At 36.9% G+C, this 19,856-nt stretch overlaps 1 protein-coding gene across 4 annotated transcripts in view; it reads left to right on the top strand.

Moving 5' to 3' along the window:
• The window catches only part of EPB41L2 (erythrocyte membrane protein band 4.1 like 2), a 92,884-nt gene extending 84,806 nt beyond the window's left edge, over positions 1-8,078 (top strand). For all 4 annotated transcript variants that reach the window (XM_070932716.1, XM_070932717.1, XM_070932718.1 and 1 more), the window contains 5 exons: positions 197-319; positions 1,311-1,403; positions 3,182-3,262; positions 4,714-4,819; positions 6,685-8,078. In XM_070932716.1, the coding sequence (XP_070788817.1) occupies positions 197-319; positions 1,311-1,403; positions 3,182-3,262; positions 4,714-4,818 (402 nt within the window). In that variant the 3' untranslated portion in view covers position 4,819; positions 6,685-8,078. The remainder of the gene's footprint in view (positions 1-196; positions 320-1,310; positions 1,404-3,181; positions 3,263-4,713; positions 4,820-6,684) is intronic.
• The last annotated feature ends 11,778 nt before the right edge of the window (positions 8,079-19,856 follow it).

Below are 19,856 nucleotides of genomic sequence, written 5' to 3' on the forward strand. Positions count from 1 at the left end.
TGCTTTATAGGTAGGTTATTGATACTATTGTTTGTCCGGATTGTGCACCTGGTGTTAAGATTTGACTTTTAAAAATTGAAGATATCTTTACAATAACCATTATTTTCTCGTGTCAAGTTTGATTGTAATCTATATACTGTATACTTCACTGTTTCATGACTTTTGAATATAGCCTTCTGTATTTTCTGAACACTAGCCTCCACTTATTAAAACTGAGATGGTGACGATTTCAGATGCTTCACAAAGAACTGAAATATCCACCAAAGAAGTCCCAATTGTTCAGACAGAGACTAAAACGATCACCTATGAATCTCCTCAGGTACAGATATTTAAATTAAAACAGCTACATTTAATGAAAGCAATCATGCTGCCTTGCCTATCTAGATAAGAATTTAAGAAGATAGAAATCACAACAATCGTGATCACAACAATCATGGCTTTCTTTCCATATACTTCCCAAATGTTTGAGAGAAATAATAGCTTTTGATCCGATATAGATGACAGAATAAGTTATATCACATTTACTGATTTCTTCCATACACTGTACATTAGCCTGTCTAAACAAATCGGGATGCCTAGTACATTTGCAACATTACTGTCCTGTCTGTAAGCCCTGTCACCAGCCTATCTTTTACATTACATTACTCTCTATAAGCGCTTCCCTCTTTGTATATCCTCAGCACAAGACATATTTGTTCTGTTCCTTGATAAATTGAACTCTTCTATAGAATCATTCCTCCTCTAGATCCTGGTATGCTGCCTCATTGTGGTGGTAGTGGTAGTGGTGGGATGTTCCTGAGAAAACATGCACAAAAAATGTCCAGAGTGTATGCCAGGAGTATCTGTTGACGGTATTTTAGAGTATTTGTGTTGTTCAATGACACTGATGGATTCAAGTCTTCGGGATAGCTAATCACTGATTTTGCCTAACAGGAAATAATACCTGAATTCTCTGCAAAGAGAACTATTGAGCAATCATGAAATAGAAGAAGCACAAACATGGGAAAGCTCAACATAATGAAAGATGAAATAAATCAACTACACATTGATATCTTAGGCGTCACAAATTGAAAAGGATTGGAATTGGATATTTTTCTATCCGAAGATTATACTGTTTACTACTCAGGTCACAAAGAAGAAATGGCATTTCTTTCATAATCAGGATATAAGCAGACACTGTGCTTGAATACAATCTAGTTGATGACAGGCAGCATTTGATTTCTTACCAGATTGATTCTGCTTTTAAAAAAATCATAAATTTGTGTTTTTATTTAATTTTTAATCAGTATGTGCTCTTCTTGCCTATGTAGTTTGATGATGGTGGTGATGCTGGTATGTTGTTGAGTGCGCAGACAATCACATCAGAATCTGTCTCTACTACCACAACCACACATATTACTAAGGTAGGAGAAAAGAAATAATTTAGAGTGTTGAAGTTTTTTGTCACTCAGTTTTTTTTCTGAGTCTCTGAGCTTTATAATTCTGGGTTATATGAACAAGTTTAATTGCTTCTATTTGATTCCTCCTGCTTTGGGGGCATCTCAGTTCGTAATGGTCCTTGTTCTTTTCCTAACTGGAGTTGGAAGCCATATTTGCATGTTCATGTAAATAAAGCATCAAAGTTGCTTTAATATGCTATTATAAGAGAATGCATGAAGCCAGTAATCATTTATATAAGCATTTTTGCTCACTGTGATACGTTTATGCTTCCATAAAGAATATTTATTTCAATAGTAATTGGCTTGGTTAGAGATGGGTTGTGTAGTTGGCTTCTCATGCATGAATACTAGCTTTGTAAGGTTCTTTATAGTTTTGTATGTTACTGTATGCTAAGAAACATAGTTCTTGCTAAAGTGTTTCCTTTTTTTAGTATTTTAGCAAATATTTCTATAGATACTGCTCAATAAAATTATTTAAGTAACATACAAAATAATATATTAACTTAATAAAAGTATGGACCTGTGTCAGAAATAAAAAGTGAAATAATATTTAATGAGCAACAGAGCAAGTTGATTGTATCACGCTCATATCAGAAGCACCATGGCACTTGTGGGGTTGAAAGAATTAGCCAATGACATCAGCATTGCCTGGAGGATGCCCAGTTGGAGGCTTTCCTGTCCCTGGCAGGAGTTGGAGGGAAGGACAGGAGCTCATCTGCCCCACAGCAGCATTCGGGTCTTGAACTCAGGCTTGCTAACCTCCAACCCAGCATCCTATGTGAGCCGCCATGCTCCTTTAGATTAGTTGATAAAAATACTGTAAAAGTTGCAGCCAATCAAGAATTTACAGAAGAGTATTCCAAAAGCTCTGCAATGGTGGAACTTTGCTGACTATCTTAAAGTAGAGAAGATTAATTTTTTTTGCCTCCCCCCCAACCCCCACTATTTGTTTCTGAACTTTCTAGAAAATGTTAATTTCCAAATAACTTAATAAAAGCTAGGCAACTGGTAGAAAAAAGCTTTTTCTAATCTGGCATAGGGAATGAATGGTATATATAGCTCAAGAGCCCAATCTGTCCCTATTTTATGGGTTTCCATCTCAGAAAGGGTTTCAAGCTCACCTTTTAACAGAATTCCCCTTCCCTCCTCTGTCTTTGATAAAAATATGAATCAAATGAAGCCAGTGATCAAACAAATAGCCACAAGTTGATGGGATGGCGGCAAAAACCTATTTTTATCTCTTCATCTATGAAGCCTATTATTATTTGGCTAGTGAAGACAGAAGTGTTGGATGCCCCGATTTTGGCACAATTAAATTTTCTAGACAAGAACTATTTTAATTCACATTTTTAATTCTGCTTTTTAAATGATAGGCTGGTAAAATATCAAAATGGTTCCAAACCCTTTTTCACCTGGACATTTTAGCATACCATTAACAGTTCTCTAGCCATCTTTTTCCCTAATATGATGCATTCAGAGGAGGGTGTGCTGAAGAGAGGTTAGGAATGACTGCAGTTATCAATAAAATGCACTTGTAGCAGAAACAGTTTTAGATAGCAGGAATATTAATCTAGAAGTGACAATGCATTAGCTTTACTCCCAACGGCATTTGAAGTGTGTGTTGTAGCGCTTTTAATTTTGCACAGATAGATTTCTGTTAAATATCTTTTTCATTGCAATATTTGTCAAGTAAATTCACAGCTTTATAGCATTAAATAAACCTTTTCTGGTGAAACCTGTAGATGGTAAAAGGTGGTGTGTCAGAAACCAGAATCGAAAAGCGTATTGTTATCACGGGAGATGCAGATCTTGATCATGATCAGGTGAGACAAAATGAATGCTTATAATGAAGGAATTATATATGGAGGAAAGGAAGATTTAAGAATACATATAAGGTATAAGAATTGGAACTTATGATAACATGAACAATAGTTAAAATATTTAACTTGCAAAATGCTTTATTTACAAAAATATTGATTATTGTAGATAAAAGAAAAACAAAAATTCATGAATGTTCATTAAACTCATAGCATGTCCTTATCAAACTCTTCATAAATAAATGTAACCAGGATTTAATTTTAACTTCTTAATGGTAATGTATCAAGGCCTCCAAATAAATTTAATCTGACATTTGGATGTATGTGACAAGTTCAATCTCTTCTTGAAGCTTGAAATGAAATGGCAGAACTGCTTAGCTTTAGATCTGAGGGATATCATTCCCAACACATGCTCAGTATGGCTGGGGAATTTGAAAAAGTCAGACATGTTTGTTTTAATAACATTTAAAATTATCATCTCTATTTAGGAGTCTATAAAATTATGACATCATAAAGTAATTTTACCGTTGGACCTATGGATTTGTATGAATTTAATCCATAAATGTTTATTTTGTGTGTGTGTGTGTGTGTGCGTGTGCGCGCGCGTGTGTGTGTGTGTGTGTGTGTGTGTGTGTGTGTGTAAAACACATGGGTGCTTTTTTCAATAGTATGCCGGTCATTGTTTCTGGGATAGACCTTTAAATAGGAATCATTATTTATACAGTTGTATTCTTTTTGTTTCCATACATTCTGAAAAATTTACTGCTAAAGAAATGTCAGGCAGAGAAAAAAAATATCCGTCCGTATATTTCTTTGAGCTGTTCCTTAGGGTTTGTTTTTGCATTTTTTTCAGCTGAAGTTTAGGGTAACTATATATAGAAAGTAGTTATTAATTTTGGCTTAGGGTTAGGGTTTATGTGGAGATTGCTGACCTTTTCCACACCAACAAGTAAAATTTTAGAGTCAAATTATTGTCTAGTGTTCTGGAACACATTTTCCAAATTCTGCAGTTTACCACTTTAGCACAAATTGGAGAGAGAAGGACAAAATTATAGAGTAGAAATGATGAACAAGAAAAAAACATTTAACTCTTCCAATTGCCATTTGTTTGCTAAACTGTATTTCATTAGTCTGAGATTGTAGATCAGCTCAAGTAGGGAAAATAGGGTAAACATTAGAACAAGGCATATTGGAAAGTACAATTTTTAATACTTTAAAACATTTGATATCATTCAGCAAATTTATAAATGTACTGTATTTATAGCTTTCAATATAACACTTTCAAAGTTTTTTTTGTTCTACAGTTGGTTGTTTTATTACGGGAATGATATGCTTAGTTTAATATTTAATTTAAATTGTTCCAGGAAGATAAGCATTAAAGCTTTGCTAGCCATTACACATTAAACTCTGTTAACTTTAATTTGCCATATAATTAGTCCATTTTTCTGGCATTGCAGGCATTGGCACAAGCCATTAAGGAAGCCAAAGAGCAGCACCCTGACATGTCTGTAACAAGAGTAGTGGTGCATAAGGAGAGTGAACTTGAAGAGGAAGGCCATTAAGGTATGAATCTTCAGCCCATAATGTATACAGCAATTGTTTGATATAACAGTTGTAGGAAAAATTCTTCACAACCGCTTTAGAAGTGCTGATTGTTGATACCAGCCATATGAAAACCTCAACTTGCATACTCCTTATGGTAGGTAAATGGATCTTCTGATTTTGCAGTGATTGTATTTTTCCTTCTTTAAAAAAAAAAAAAAAGAAAGAAAGAATGGTTCAGGAAACGCATACAGGACAGAAAAAGGGAAAAGGTATGGAGGCAGTTTTCAGTATTAAAACATGGAGAAATGGCAAAAAAACCCTGTCTATTGAGAATACTATCAAAATATTTGATGCCACCTGGTGGTATATTAAATATTTGTCCATGAAGATATCATGCAATCTTCTGTTCCAACTTATAGTATTTTTTGTTTTCTTTATCCAGGAAGATTTAAATCCTACTTAAACTATATATATGTGTATCATAGACACATTATTTATATCATAATACTTTGTGTGTTTACTCCAGCATTCACAGCAACAAAAAAAATGTAAAAATAATCAGTTTAAAATGATCATTAGAATAATCAACAAACTTCTGATGAAAGAATCATGTTTTTACCATCGTCCTAAATAACACAGCTCTTAGAAAGCATTATCCTTCATGTGAAAGCCACACAGGCCTTTTTAATAATAACTAGGCAGGTTTTCCTGTGTATGACTATTTATCACATAGCTCGTAAACTTTTGGAACTAACCTTCAGATGGTATTCAACATTTAAAAAAAAAAATCCAATGTGTGGTAAGAAAGTTTTGCATTATTAGAGTCAACAACATGCCTTTTTTAAATGGCATGTAAATGCTTTAAGTGAATTAATAATATGGATTTTCAAATAATTTTGACATATCAAATTGAATATTCATAAGCTAGAACAGTATAAGAACAGTATACTGTATTCCAGCGTTACCAGTGATCTTGATGGAAACGTGGAGCTTTATGCTAACTCTGTGTTTTCTAAATTGCAAGCCTTGAATTTTAATGTAGATAATACTAAAAAAAATTATTACCAATTTTCTGCATAACAGAGGCAAAGCATTACCTCTTGCATCCTATTTTGATTAATGATTTTACTATAAATTAAGTAGTAAAAAGCTCTTGATCCTGCCTTGAAGTCACAACTATATTTGGATGTCAGGGAAGTATCCATTATATTCCTGTCCTTAGAATTGTGGATTAGTATGACAGCACCTTGAGAGATTCCCAGATTTCAAAGCAATTTGTGGTCTAGATTGGCAGAAATCAAGTCTCTCTGTTCCCACCACAGCTTTTCCAAAATTACCCAGATGTGGAAAGAGGTAGTAACATGTAATACCTGACTTTGTCTCTGACTTTAAGTCAGGCAGAACTGGGCATGCCTACCTTAAAAATTATGTTATACCTAGTGATTTTAATTTTCATATCCTATATTCTATTTTGTGATACATTGGTGATGAGAAGAAATTTACCATTTGACTAGTGGTTGCTTTAGTAACTTGAGGCCAGATTGGCAGCAAATAATTTTAAAAATAAATAAAACAAACAGGAGATATTTCCAAAAGTAGGAGTTATCTAAAGAGGACTTTTAACAATAGATGGGTTTTAGGTTCTACACTCTTAAGTATAATACTGCTATTTATAATTATAGAATAAAGTAGCAGGTTCTGTCCATCTCCAGTTCAATGGTGGTTGGACCAATTAGAGTCCGAAATTTATTGGAAAAATATAGCATGAGGCCTTGGAAAGGAAAACTGTTTTCAAAAGAGGAAAAAAGGCAATTTAGTAAAAAATGTTTTAATATAGTTTAAGATTTATAACAATAATTGTATTAAATTGCTTGCTTCTTTAGATTTCTGAAGAATGCTTTGAGACTATGAAGAACTTAAATAATTCCAAGTTGATATCCCAGCCAGTCTTTCACTGAATTCACCAAGCCTCACCACAGGGACCAAACTTCTCTAGACCGAATTACCAACCTTACAGTTTTTAATGTATGTCTTTGTTTTTATAACCGATTTTTAACATTCTTGGATTTTTTTTTAAATGAGGTATAGAAAAATTTTTTTGTGTTCAATTCCCTGCTATTTTTGTATAACTGATTTCTTGTTTGCATGAAAATAAGCAAAAATATTTAGAAAGCACTGTTTACTTAAGCAATTTTAATATGCAGGGAAAAGGAACCCTGACTAATTTAGATATAGACTTTTCAAAAATGTCTCAAAGACTTAACTGGAAAAATTTTACTTTTTCAGATAAATATCAAACAATACAAGAAAAATATTCTTTTTATTAAAAAATACAAAATGTTCTTATAGCTTGGCAGGGAAAGTAAAATCTGTATGATTTTATATAGATTCCTATATAAAAAAAATTGTTTATTCTGATGATCTCCTATTTTTTGAGGGAACTGGTGCTGATATCATATAGAAGTGATGTTTTAGTTATAAAAAAAAAAAAATTTCTACTGACCAACCACTGTTCAAGTAGCCTTTTGTTTGCACTTCACTGTCCTCAGCCAGGCCCTTCAGAGAGAGAGACCTATAGGGGTCTGCAACATTCCACAGTTGGAAGGACTTTGCTCTGTCCTTCCAGCAAATTTAGGCAGCTTAAAACTTAACGCTTTCCTCTTAGTATGCTAAATGTCAGATACTCCCATTATATAAATGCATCTGCAGAAAAAGGTTGCTTTGCCTAAAAAAACCAGGGCTGGCAGCGCTTCTGATTCAAATGCAGAAAGTGTTTCAGAGCACACGCTGAAAGCAGCATGCAGAATATCTCTCTGCAACTCCTTAAACAAAGCAAGATTTTTCCATAGGTTTGTCTGTGCGATCCCAGGAATAGACATATCTCACTTAAAGAGTTGCAGTCCAGCACCATAGACGGTCTCTCTCTTGGACTCTTTGAAGTGCCTTTTTGTCTTTGAATCTTAAGTGCTGCCCAGCTCTAATAAAAACTCATTAACTCCTGTTATAACTGACATTTGTTGAGCAGTTATTGTTTAAGTAGCTTGCCTAATAATAGGAACAGGTTTTGAGGACCAGAAGGAACCAAGGGTGTGGCCTTAGGCCCATTATCAGTGGTGCCTGCTACTGAGGAGGTCTCTATGAAAACCTGTTGACTATATCCATTTTTCTCCATTGTTCACCATATGAACTGTATAGTTAAGATGCCATATTAAATTTATAGCAGCTTGAAGTTGTATTAAGTGATATTTTGCTTGCATAATACTGTTATAAAATAAAGTTTCTTTATTCTCTAAATGTTTCTCTGCTTTTAATATTTGACATTAAAAATAATGTAAACCTATCAACATAACTTAGTGTTGATGTTGTGTTGGGATTAAAAAAAAACTTCATAGGAACATATTCTTACATACTTAAATACATATCTCAAATGCTTTGCTTTTGTCCTTTCTAATATTTAGAGAAAATATGTTTCTGACTCTCAGAGGATCACTTAAAAGTGGGGAAATGGAGTTATGGTCCACTCTATCACCTTTGTGGCTCTTGTCAGCTTTTCCAAAAACCAAAAGATTTGGACTGAAATGTCACTAGTGTGTCGGCGACACTCTACCTCTGATTTCCATTCTCAGATCTCAAACATGCAGCGTGCCTGTTGAAAATATTGATGTTTTACAGTTAGTGTTACGTAGTATTTATACCATTTGTTTCCATGAAAGTTATTTTTATAAACAAAATAACTGATGACTAAAGAAGAACTATGAAGAATTTATTAGTTCATTGAAACAAGTGGGCTACATTAATTCAGATTATAGGTGGGAGCAATTCTAAGAAATACAATTCAAATAATGAAGTAATGAAAGAACACGGCTTGTTTATGAGTGACAAACTTTTGAGTCAGAACTTGGTGATTGCCAACTGCGTCAGTCCTGTCCCATGTGATGATCGACATCTTTTTCAGTGACATTCCAATAATGTCTTTGGTCCACTCAAATTTTATCTATTTCCCTTTCCTTTTTATGCTTCCCTCAAAGGATATTTGGAAAATATCTTTTTCTAATTATCACCTGCTGATATCACATTACCAAAATATGTTTCTCCCAATCCATTGCTCTGTTAGCAATTGACTTAACAGACTCTAAAAGCCATAATTTAAAGACATGTATCTTATTACTCAACAGCCATATACTGTACAGCTACTGGAAAAGCCATTGCTTTAATTACTCTGATTTTTGTTGTCATGGCAATGTCCTTAGCCTTCATTACCTTGTTTAAATTTGTAAATTGCGTTCTTCCCTAGGACTAACCTCATTTTTAATGCTTTATACCCATTTTTGTTGCTGAACACAAAAAAAACCTCATAAGTGTCTGTTTTCTTCATTGTGGGTTCACTAAGCATGCTGGTTGACAATTGTTGTCTTGTTATTTAATATTAGCCCAGATTTTTCATTTCCCATTTTTACTTTCACAATGAGCTCTTCTGAATCATTTTTATTTTCAGATAATAAAATAGCATACTCTGCATATTTCATTAGTGTCTAACCTCCAAATTTGATTCCAAGTTTCAATTCTGCCTGTCAGTTTCTTTTAAACTAAACCTAGCTTGGTCGGCTCAAGAAACAAACAACTCAGAGCAGCACAGCTCCCTAGACAACACACATACTATTACTCAATACTACTCGCTCTTCTGCTATTCCTACTCCTCATAAATACTGCTAGAGAAAACATCTCTTTCTGGCCTCTTTACTTCCAACAAACACCTCTTCCCAACATTCTCAGCTGTTTCACAGCATAGCTTTTATAGGCATCTGTCGTGCTGACACTGGGGAGGAGGCTTAAAGAAAAGAGACAGAAGCAGCACAGAAACTGTTTAAACACCCTACCACATACCTCATCTCTTTTAATAATAATAAAAAAAAACCCTGTGTTTTTAATGGGGCTAATGCCATTTATTTCTGTGTCTTTTCTATGCCATGGTAGGAAATCAGCGATGACATTTTGCTGTCCATATCTTGATATACGATACTGAACTGGCAAGGTTGTAATGTGAGACACCATTTGGGTTAGCTGTGAATTGGTATCTTCCATTTGTTGCAGCCAAGTAAGTGGTTGATGGGTATTACAATGACTTCCCAACCCCATAAATATACACGTAGAGTATTGATTGCCCATTTTAGTGCACAGGCTTCTTTTTTCAATGGTGCTGTATTTTTGTTCTCTTGGGAGGAGCTTCTTTGAGAGATAAATTACAGGATTGTCCATCCCTTCATGATTTATGGTGAGCACTATGCCTAAACCCGTTAGATATGTCTATTTGTAGGACAAAGGGTTGGTTAAAATTAGGCCATTTCAATATTGGCTTCACACACAGCTTGGGTTAATGTTAATGTTGTTAATGTTAATTTTATTTATATACCGCCCTTCTCCTGAAGGACTCGGGGCAGTGTACAGCCAATTTAAAAACAAAAATATACAGACCTCATCATTAAAAGTAATCTTTTATCAAAGGCCTTCCTTTCATTTGAGTAGGGGCTAAAGGCTTTTTTAGACCTTTCTCCTTTAACCTTTCCAGATCTTAATTCTTCCTACTTTCTGAAACAAGCTTTCTTGTTCTTTCTGCTATGTCTTCCAAACCTCTTCTGATTTTTTTGCTGCCCTTTGACCTGTTTCTGGGTGGTGGTCTTGCACCCAAAATCTCATTTTGGTAGGGAGTACATGTAGAAACTGTTTTAAAATTACTTCTCCCAATTTTTCTTTGCTTCTTTCTTCTGGCCTCAACTATTTCCTACCTAGGTCTTCCCATCTTCCCCACAATACATGAATCTCTTCCTGTTCGTCATCTGTGTAGTTCCTAATCCTCTGCCTATAGGTGTAAGGAGTTATATAATACTTGGATTATCATATTAAAGAAGCAATCCTATACATTACTCCCCTGGTTGAAAGACTGTTAAAAGAGAGCATTTCCTGATAAACATAGGGCTAATCTGGCCACCCATTCATTCACAGTCCATTTAGAAGAGGTAGTAACTCTTTCAAGCATGACAAAGCTTTCTGTATCTTCCTCTTCTGTTAACCTAGGGATTTTGATATCTTTGGGACCATCTCTCTTTTTTGTATGTTCTGAAAACCCTAGAGATGAGGTGAATGTTCCCCCCCCCCATCCTGGTGAGTGGACACTCTTCCCTCCTTGCCTCCCTTTCACTCTTCCCATTCCAGCCTGTATTTTCAGTCTCCCTTCAAAAGCTTTCTTTTTAAAAGGGCCTTTTCACTTGCTGTTGTCTCAACATTCCTGCAATGATATCTGAGGTTAGCCATTTTTCTGCCTGGTCTACCTTTTCTTTGGCTAGGGTAGATATCTGTCTCTACCAAAATAATTATCTCTTTTAAGGAAGAACCTGCCCCTTCTACTTTTTCCATTCCTGTTTGGTGCAGGTTCTAGTGAGAGGTCCAGTTTCTGCAGCCAGGATTGTTGGCTGTTCCCTGTAAAGTCTGAACTCTGCAAGGGCCAATCTCACTTCCTTTTGCAGCTAAGGTTTGGATATCCCATCCCACCAGGCGTGAAATCCAGCAGGTTCTGACAGGTTCTGAAGAACCGGTAGCGGAAATTTTGAGTAGTTCGGAGAACCCGCAAATACCACCTCTGGCTGGCCCCAGAATGGGGTGGGAATGGAGATTTTGCAGTATCCTTCCCCTGGAGTGGAGTGGGAATAGAGATTTTGCAGTATCCTTCCCCTGCCATGCCCACCAAGCCACACCCACAGAACTGGTAGTAAAAAAATTTGGATTTCACCACTGCATCCCACGCCTTTTGGGACATGCCACCACTGCCACTACTTTGTCATAGGATTTTTTTTTAAAAAAAACTACACACAATTAGGTGTGCTCAAGCCACAAGACAGCCAACAACAGCACAGGTCCCTAGACAACACACACAAGCATTCACATACTACTATAGTCACTACTCACTCTTCCCCACTCTTCCTATTACTGCTGCTATTCCTACTCATTGTGAGTATTGCTATTGGAAACATCCCTTTCTGGCTGCAGCTGCTTCTTCACTTCCACACACAAACATTTCTCCCCCTTCCGCCACTCCTCTCAGCACACACCCTCAGCTGTTTCACAGCAAAGCTTTTATAGGCAACTGCTGTGCAGTCACACAGGAAAGGGCTTAAAGAGAAGGGCCAGAAGCAACACAGGTGCTGGCAATTTGAGCAGCCCGCTCTCCCACACCACTATTCTTATAATCAGTGTAAGTTAAACAAGTTCAGGGACAGTATAGGTCCTTCTCTTTACTCCCTACATCAGTGTTTCTCAACCTTGGTAGCTTGAAGATGGGTAGACTTCAATTCCCAGAATCCCCCAGCCAGCAGCGCTGGCTGGGGGATTCTGGGAGTTGAAGTCCACCCATCTTCAAGCTTCCAAGGTTGAGAAACACTGCCCTACATTATTCTGAGCCATGTGTTTCTCCAAACTCTGTTATTAACAGTAGCTTCTTACTCATTGTAAAGAATCCTCCAAAGAATAACCAAATGTTCCAGTATATCCAGTGGCTTTATTTTCAAATTCTGACATGAGCTACCTTCAAAACAAACCTGTTATTAATAAAACAAAATAAAATCTTTTAAATTCTCTTAAATATCTTCTCCCTTTAATTTTTTAATCTAATATATACATCTGACATCAGTAATTCATGAACTGGTCCCCACACTGCACTGACTGACTGGATTCTACTTCCCCATCTTGCGTTTTCTAGTATATTCTCAATTGTATTCCAATGTTTTCCAAGCAGTCACACTCAGGGATATAACCTGTGTTTTGGTTGCTTAAAACAGGCTGCAGTGAACCATGAATTCACTTTGCTAAATTCTAGAACCCTATGTCCTGCATTCTTACATTTACAGTACTCAGAATGAGTTTTTAGGATGATTTTTAACCTGGATACTCCCTAGTTTTAAAGCAATGTACAAATACTAGAATTAAAATTATTAAATAGTAATAAGCACCTCACGGATACCAAGGGAAGTAATCTATACAGATGGTACTACTACAAAGAGGACAAGAGACTACAAGATTGTAGGCTCTAAATCACAGCAAATGTAGCAGATTGCCTTTTGTTAATCTTACTGATTGTGCAGGACTCTACTGGGGGAAATGATCTCTCAAGTGATCTCTCAAGAGACTGTTTACATGCCCAAGGTAAACCTGGTTTGGTAGCTAATTGTTAGCCAGTGCACTTACTTCAACAGAGTTTAACCTGTATGCCAGATAGTCTGCATAGGATGCTACTGCAGAATTCTGTTGCTGATGTCTGTTCCCTTATACTTCATGTAGATATTAAACTGCACTGAGAGCAAAATAGAACATTATGGCATCTCAGCAGTCAGGGAGCAGAGACATGGTCAAAAAATGCTCTTCTCTGAAAATTTCCTTTCAAATAGGATTGGAATCCATCTAGCATAATTCTTTCACAATTCCCAACTCGCACAGATGGTCCAGGAAATAGTGTAGTATACACTATCAAAAGCTGCTGAGATACAAAGCAAATCAGTAGAGTAAAATTACCTTTCTTTCTCCCTTCTTTCTCTCCAACAATAAGTCATCTATCAGGCTAGCCAGTCCCAAACCAGGCCATAACCCAGATTGAAAAGGATTTCTTCCAAAACACTCAAGGCTATACATCATTTGTTCAGCTTTGTGATAAATCTAACAATTTTGTGGATCTAAGAGCTGCAGTTGGTGGAATGATAATGCAAAGGTGGTAAGCATTTTTCCTGTTCTTTTTCAGTAATTATTGGGTTTTTTTTTAAAAAAAACCTGAAACTATAATAACAAATATATATCTTTTTTAAAATGAAGTTTATTTTCAGACCAGAATTTTCGTGTATCTACATCCTCAAAATGACAGGAAAATACATCAATAGTTACTAGTAGTAACTTACCGTATTTTTCAGAGTATAAGACGCACCGGAGTATAAGACGCACCTACCTTTTTTGGTGAGGAAAAGAAGAAAAAGAAATCTCCCTCTGTCTCTGCCTCTGAGCAATTTTGCCTCGTTGCAGCAAACAGCCTGCTTTACTTTCATTTTCATTTTCAGCATAGCTTGATTAGCACAAGGGAAAAAAAATCTGCTCCAGCAATTTACCTCTTTGCAGCAAGCAGCAGAGCCCTGCGCAAAACAGCTGAGAGCAAATCAGCTGAGAGTCGGGAGGCCGATCCAATCAACTTGTGCTAATTAGGCTGTGCTGAAGCTGAAAGGAGCTGTTTTTTCTTGCTGTTTGCTCAAGGAGGTAACTGCTGCGAGGCAGAGGCCAAAGGGTGGGGGCCAGTGGGTGGGCGGGGCTACATGCAGTGTATAAGACGCACCTAAATTTTCACCCCCTTTTGGGGGGGAAAGGTGTGTCTTATACTCCGAAAAATACAGTATTTATTTATAAAATTTGTAGGCCACTCTCTTATCTCAAGGTAATTCTTGGAGGTGGTCTTGAGCTGCAAAAAAGGCCTTGGAGCCTACCTTATGTGAGGTTACTGAGTTTACTGGGTTAGCAACACACATTCCCTGATTAGAAAGCAAGCCCACTTAGGATTGGTAAGAATTCCCCCTAAGATGGGTGTCAAACTGCCGGCCCACAGGCCGGATGCCTCACATACAGGCCATGCCCACCCCAGCTCCACGAAGGGGAAAAAAGTTGTGAAATGTCACGTGACAGCAACGTGATGCTGTGAGTTTGACACCTGTGCCCTAAGACAAAAAATAGGCCCTGATTCTCTACATATCCATACTCTATTCCGACTCTTCTTTGCTGATGCCTCAACTATTACTTGCTGGCATCCAAGGCAGAGTATGCAAATGATGAAAATAATGCTATGCTGATACAGTGCAAGTTCCAATGCTTCTGTGTGAACACTGTGTCATGTTGTCACTTTGCATGGAGAAAAATGGAGCAACTTGTATGGTGACAGCATAAAATGACTGTCATCATTTTGATGAATGTGGTAGATCCTATGGAAGCTCCTGCTGTTGAAATCCATTGTTTTTAATTTCAGATGCTCTGGCTTGAAAAATGAGTCCCCTTAGTTATGTATTTAGCAAAATATTTAAAACCCATGGACCATTATTTTGTTGGTTCTCATAATTTAAATTAAGGTTGGTAGCTGAATTGCTTTTGTGCTTGCTGGGCTTTGTGATCCACTTCCTTTTGGGGATAAGTCTTTCAATTAAATCAAAAAAAGAAATGGAAAAGATGTAAAGCACAGGTGTCAAACTCGCTCACGTCAAATGGTGTATCGTGACATTTCTTGCCTTTGCGGAGCTGGAGTGGGTGTGGCCTGTGCGTGATGCATCCGGCCTGCAGGCCGCCAGTTTGACATGCCTGACGTAAAGTAATCAAGAATTTCCCCTTTTAACAGTTTGTGACTGGCCATTCTCATCATGTAATAGTCCCTTTGGCTGCTTAGTTTGTGAGATTTTAAACCCATACCTCTTACTACTCCAATATTCGGGCTAATACATTACACTGACTCTCATAAATTTTCTGTAGTTTATGTAGACTCAATAATTCTGTAAATCAACAACTTGTATAGTTTCCTTTTTATCAGAAGTATCCAACTGAGTCACAACTGCCTGAGCTGCAAGAACTGATTTGGAGGAGAAATATTTGCTTCCTCCCCAACCCCCCAATGACAGCAAGTATTTGTATTTGTATTAAAAAAAGCTCTACCACAAAGTCCATGTAACCAGGAAAGTCAATACTTTGCAACAAAAGCCAAAATCAATTCATTAGACCTAAGCAAGATAAAGACTAAAGCATCAGACAGAAGAAAGCAGCAGTGTTTGATGTATTTATTTTTTTATTGTCATCTCTTAGCGTTTAATATAAGAGCAGTTTATGCTGTATAAAAACATTTCATTTATTTCTATTTCTTACCACAATTGCAAATATTTCAAAATACGGAAAAACAGAATAAAACTCGAATGCTCCTATCTTGTGAGAAGTTTTATTTTTCCCCCTGAGAGAACATGAAGCTATTTTCTGAATTAGGTTCAAAAAGCTGTGGCCGCATCAGAAGAAGCAAAATAACTAAAAGTCATTTTAAATAATGGTTTCTTTTTTATCTTTTTCTTATCCACATCAATGGAATATCTTTCCTGGGTTTTAAATAACAGTAAGCTGCAGTTGAATTTTTCCAGTAAATAGCTGAAGTTGAACCTATCATCCAAAGTGACATTCTCTAAAGAAATTGTCATCTTCTTACTGATGATCTTGCTTTCTTTTTGAATTCCTCAATTTGCTGCATTTGGCATAGTACTGGAGGACAGCATCTGTCGGATTATTGGCCAGAGACAATTGCTTGTTCACTGAAAAGAATAAAAATATTTTGCAGGTGTTGAGTGCCAAGAAGGCCAATTTGACACAATTAAGTAGAGAACCCTTCCGATAAAATATAACTTGAATATTTAACTTATTAAAGAAAACATTTTTATTAGTGCATTGGAGGCAGCTTAGATAAAAGTTCCACAATGCCTATGATAAATAGAATTATAATATGTCTATCATAGTTCCCATCTTAAACAATGGGAACAGTTGTGATTAGATTACTTTTTGGCTTTAGGGGCTAAGATGAAGCATAGAATAGAAACACATGAAAGAAATAATGACTTTCACATCTCAGAAAAACACTTTGCACATTATGATAGTCAAATTCTTTCTGTAGATCTCGAAACACAAAGTGGACATGAGGTGAAGGGTTCGAAAAAGATAGTTTGAGGCAGAGGTGAAATGCTGCTGGCTCTATCCGGCTCGTGGGAGCCGGTAGCACCAGTGGCGGGTAGTTCGGTGAACCAATAGCACTGGCAGTGGGAGCCCCCCCAAAAAACAGGACATCATCACGTCCCGGTTTTGACCATCTGCGCATGCGCAGATGACGGCGCGCGCGGCACGTGCACATCAGCAAACCGATAGGAAAGGTAAGTACATTTCACCCCATGTCTGAAGATGGATAAACTATTTTTTTCACCAAACACTCTTTCAACTTCCATCAATTCCAACCACGAGTCCCAGCAGTCAGGTATGAAGGCATTGTATGTATCAGCATACCTTATCAGAACAGCTACTCTATGTTGGAATGTATTCAGCATAACTACAAGTAAGATAGTGGATATTTAGCATTTCAAACAGGCAATTTGAACTATTCGGTCGTAATTGATATATAACTTTATAGCAAAGCCTTCTATATTATGATATTGCTGCCTTCTTGCCAGGGGTAGGTTCTACTTACCTTTACTACCGGTTTGCAATGGGAGCGTGCGCGCGCTTCTGTGCATGCGCATATCATCCATTATGACATCCGGGCAGGTGGGTGGAGCCTCCCTCCACTTTACTACTGGTTCGCAAGAACCTGACAGAACCAGGAGCAACCCACCACTGCTTCTTGCTCACCTTTCAGACTCCCGCAATGGTGACTGACTTACCTTCTTTCAGCTTGATCCGGAGGTAGGCAATGAGCAGTAACAGAAGTAAAGTTACGGGCAGGAAGATTCCAGTGAAAAGAAACCAGCCAGGCACCTTGCTCAGAAACACTCCTAGAGTATATCCCATGGCCTAGCAAACACAAGCAGCTTTTTAAACGTAGGCCTACCAAACCACCGTCTTCATGTGTTTGCGTTCCTGATAATCCTTGCTTCTGCCGAAGAGCCTTTGCTCAGTCCTTATTACATTTCCCCTTTCTGGACTTTGTTTTGTTTATACAATCCTGCGATTTCTAATAAGAAGGCCACTTAGTTACAGAGTTACTCAGTGCAAAGTTTAAAACAGCATGTTGGAATTTGAGTGATCTAACTAAACTAAACTAGACTGAAAGAAGAGGCTCTTGTTTTCTTTTCTGAGGTCAATCGTTTTTTGGATATCTTCTGCCCTGATCGTTTATTATAATCAAGACAGTTAATATGAGAGTATTATTTTATTTAAGATGCGTTTTTGGCACTTGCCTTACATTGCTATGTGTTGAGAGCTATCTTTCTGCACAGTTAAGGGGTGAATGTTGCTATTTCTTATCTCTCATTCTGAAATATGGTATAATATTTCGGGATCAGGTGCTATCACTGACTGCCTCTAAGAAATTCTGAAGCATGGTACTGCCAAAGAAAGTGGGGTTACCATCCAAAATAATGTTTTGGATGTTTAAATAGAACTAGTGATGTAAACAGAAAGATAAAAGTCTTAGGATTGTTCCCCCCACCCTTAAAAGTTAAATTTAATCATACATAAAATGCCAACAAATTCATTGAGCACTGAACTCTGCTTGGTGTCTCTTGTTCATCTCTTCTGCTATCTTCAGGAACAGATATGATGATGTATCAACTTGTTCCTTGATGTTATTCTGCTCTAATTACAGTGCTTTTGATTCTGAGCTAAATAAACTCTTTTATTTACATTGCATTTTCTCCAACGAGAATCAAATAAAAATATTAAAATATATTGACATATACAGATACAGAACAGATTTAAACAGATTTAAACTTAGTTTCCACGTAATTAATACAAATGCTCTGCATTGTTCTAATTACTCTTGAAGCTCCTTTATTTGGCGATTCACAACCAAATAAAGCATAAAAACAAATTCCCTAAGGATTGCTGCTGAACTTTCTAAACTGTAAGGTGCCTGTAAGCAAGGAAAACAATGGAAGACTGAACTTGATCAAATAAAAATCAGAATGGGAGAACAGGCAATTGATTGCTGATAGAGTGACAAGCTTACTTTATGGATCCCACATGCTCTATGTATTTGTAATATTAATGTTGCTGTGCTGACAGAAGTGACAAATCAAAAACATCTTGTCAATGACATATTTTACTAAGGAACTGGCTTAATATATATGACAAAATAAATATCCTATTCATGATTTTTTTATTTTGTTCTGTTAGATGGCTATGGAAGTCAGTATTACTGTGTCATGTCAAAAACAATTACTTTCTTGCTCAAAATTGCACATCTAGTGTAATGCCCCAGCATATAACTTTTATATACTGTTGTTGCTCTCTAGCCTCATGTAGTGGCCAGAGAGACAAATACCAATTCTATTGTTTGAAGCTGACCCAATCCATTTACTCATCAGCCTGCACTCTCAAACGGGTGTATGCTGGGAAGCCAAACTCCATTTCTTTCAGCATTTGGAGGAAGAAGGCAGAAGCACAAAGAAGAATCCATCTTAATCCTTGGCACATGGTCATTCAAGGACAAATCCATATCCCACACAAACAGCATCACTGGTGAGATTTAGATGACTTGTATTTATTAATTGTTATGTTCAGCAGTAACTCAATACTGCCTATCTTGTATTTGGTTTTCATTGTATGTATTTCTATTTTCCCCAGTTTCACCATATCCTGTTCTTTCAATAAAGCATCCAGATCTATGTACACCGTCTGTTTTATTGGAGGACAAGTGGCTTTAGCTGCATGTCGAGCTGCACACAAACTAACATGTAGTGAGGACAGAACACCTAGCAAGAAATTTTACTTGGTTTCCTTCATGGGTGTATTTTAGTGACAATGTATTTTTTGAACTTGCCTTTCTTACTTTATATGGTGTTCGTGTCTTTCAGTATACAAGTGGTGCATCACTTTAGCCACTTATTGAGTTGATGTTATGCCTATAGAAATGTAATTGTATTTGCTCATGTTTGGTCTGTCTGCATTCTGATTTCGTTGCATTCACCTCTTACATCTGCTATTCTTGCTGACGTCTCTCTCAACCTACATCATGCAAATTCTTTAGGGGAAACACTTTATATACTGAAATGGTGCTCATCTCCATTTCAAAGCCGAAGAACCAATGCTGCCTGAAGACATCTCCATGGTCATGTGGCCGGCATGACTAAATGCCAAAGGTGCACAGAACGCCGTTACCTTCCCACCAAAGGTGGTCCCTATTTTTCTACTTGCATTTTTATATGCTTTCGAACTGCAGAACCTGGAACAAGTAACAGGAGCTCACCCCGTTGCACGGCACTAGGGATTCAAACCACTGAACTGCCGACCTTTCCATCGACAAGCTCAG

The sequence above is a fragment of the Pituophis catenifer genome, unplaced genomic scaffold (genome assembly GCF_029215685.1).
Source record: "Pituophis catenifer annectens isolate HBS135680 unplaced genomic scaffold, rPitCat1.0.hap2 SCAF_1, whole genome shotgun sequence".
Lineage (NCBI taxonomy): Eukaryota > Metazoa > Chordata > Lepidosauria > Squamata > Colubridae > Pituophis > Pituophis catenifer.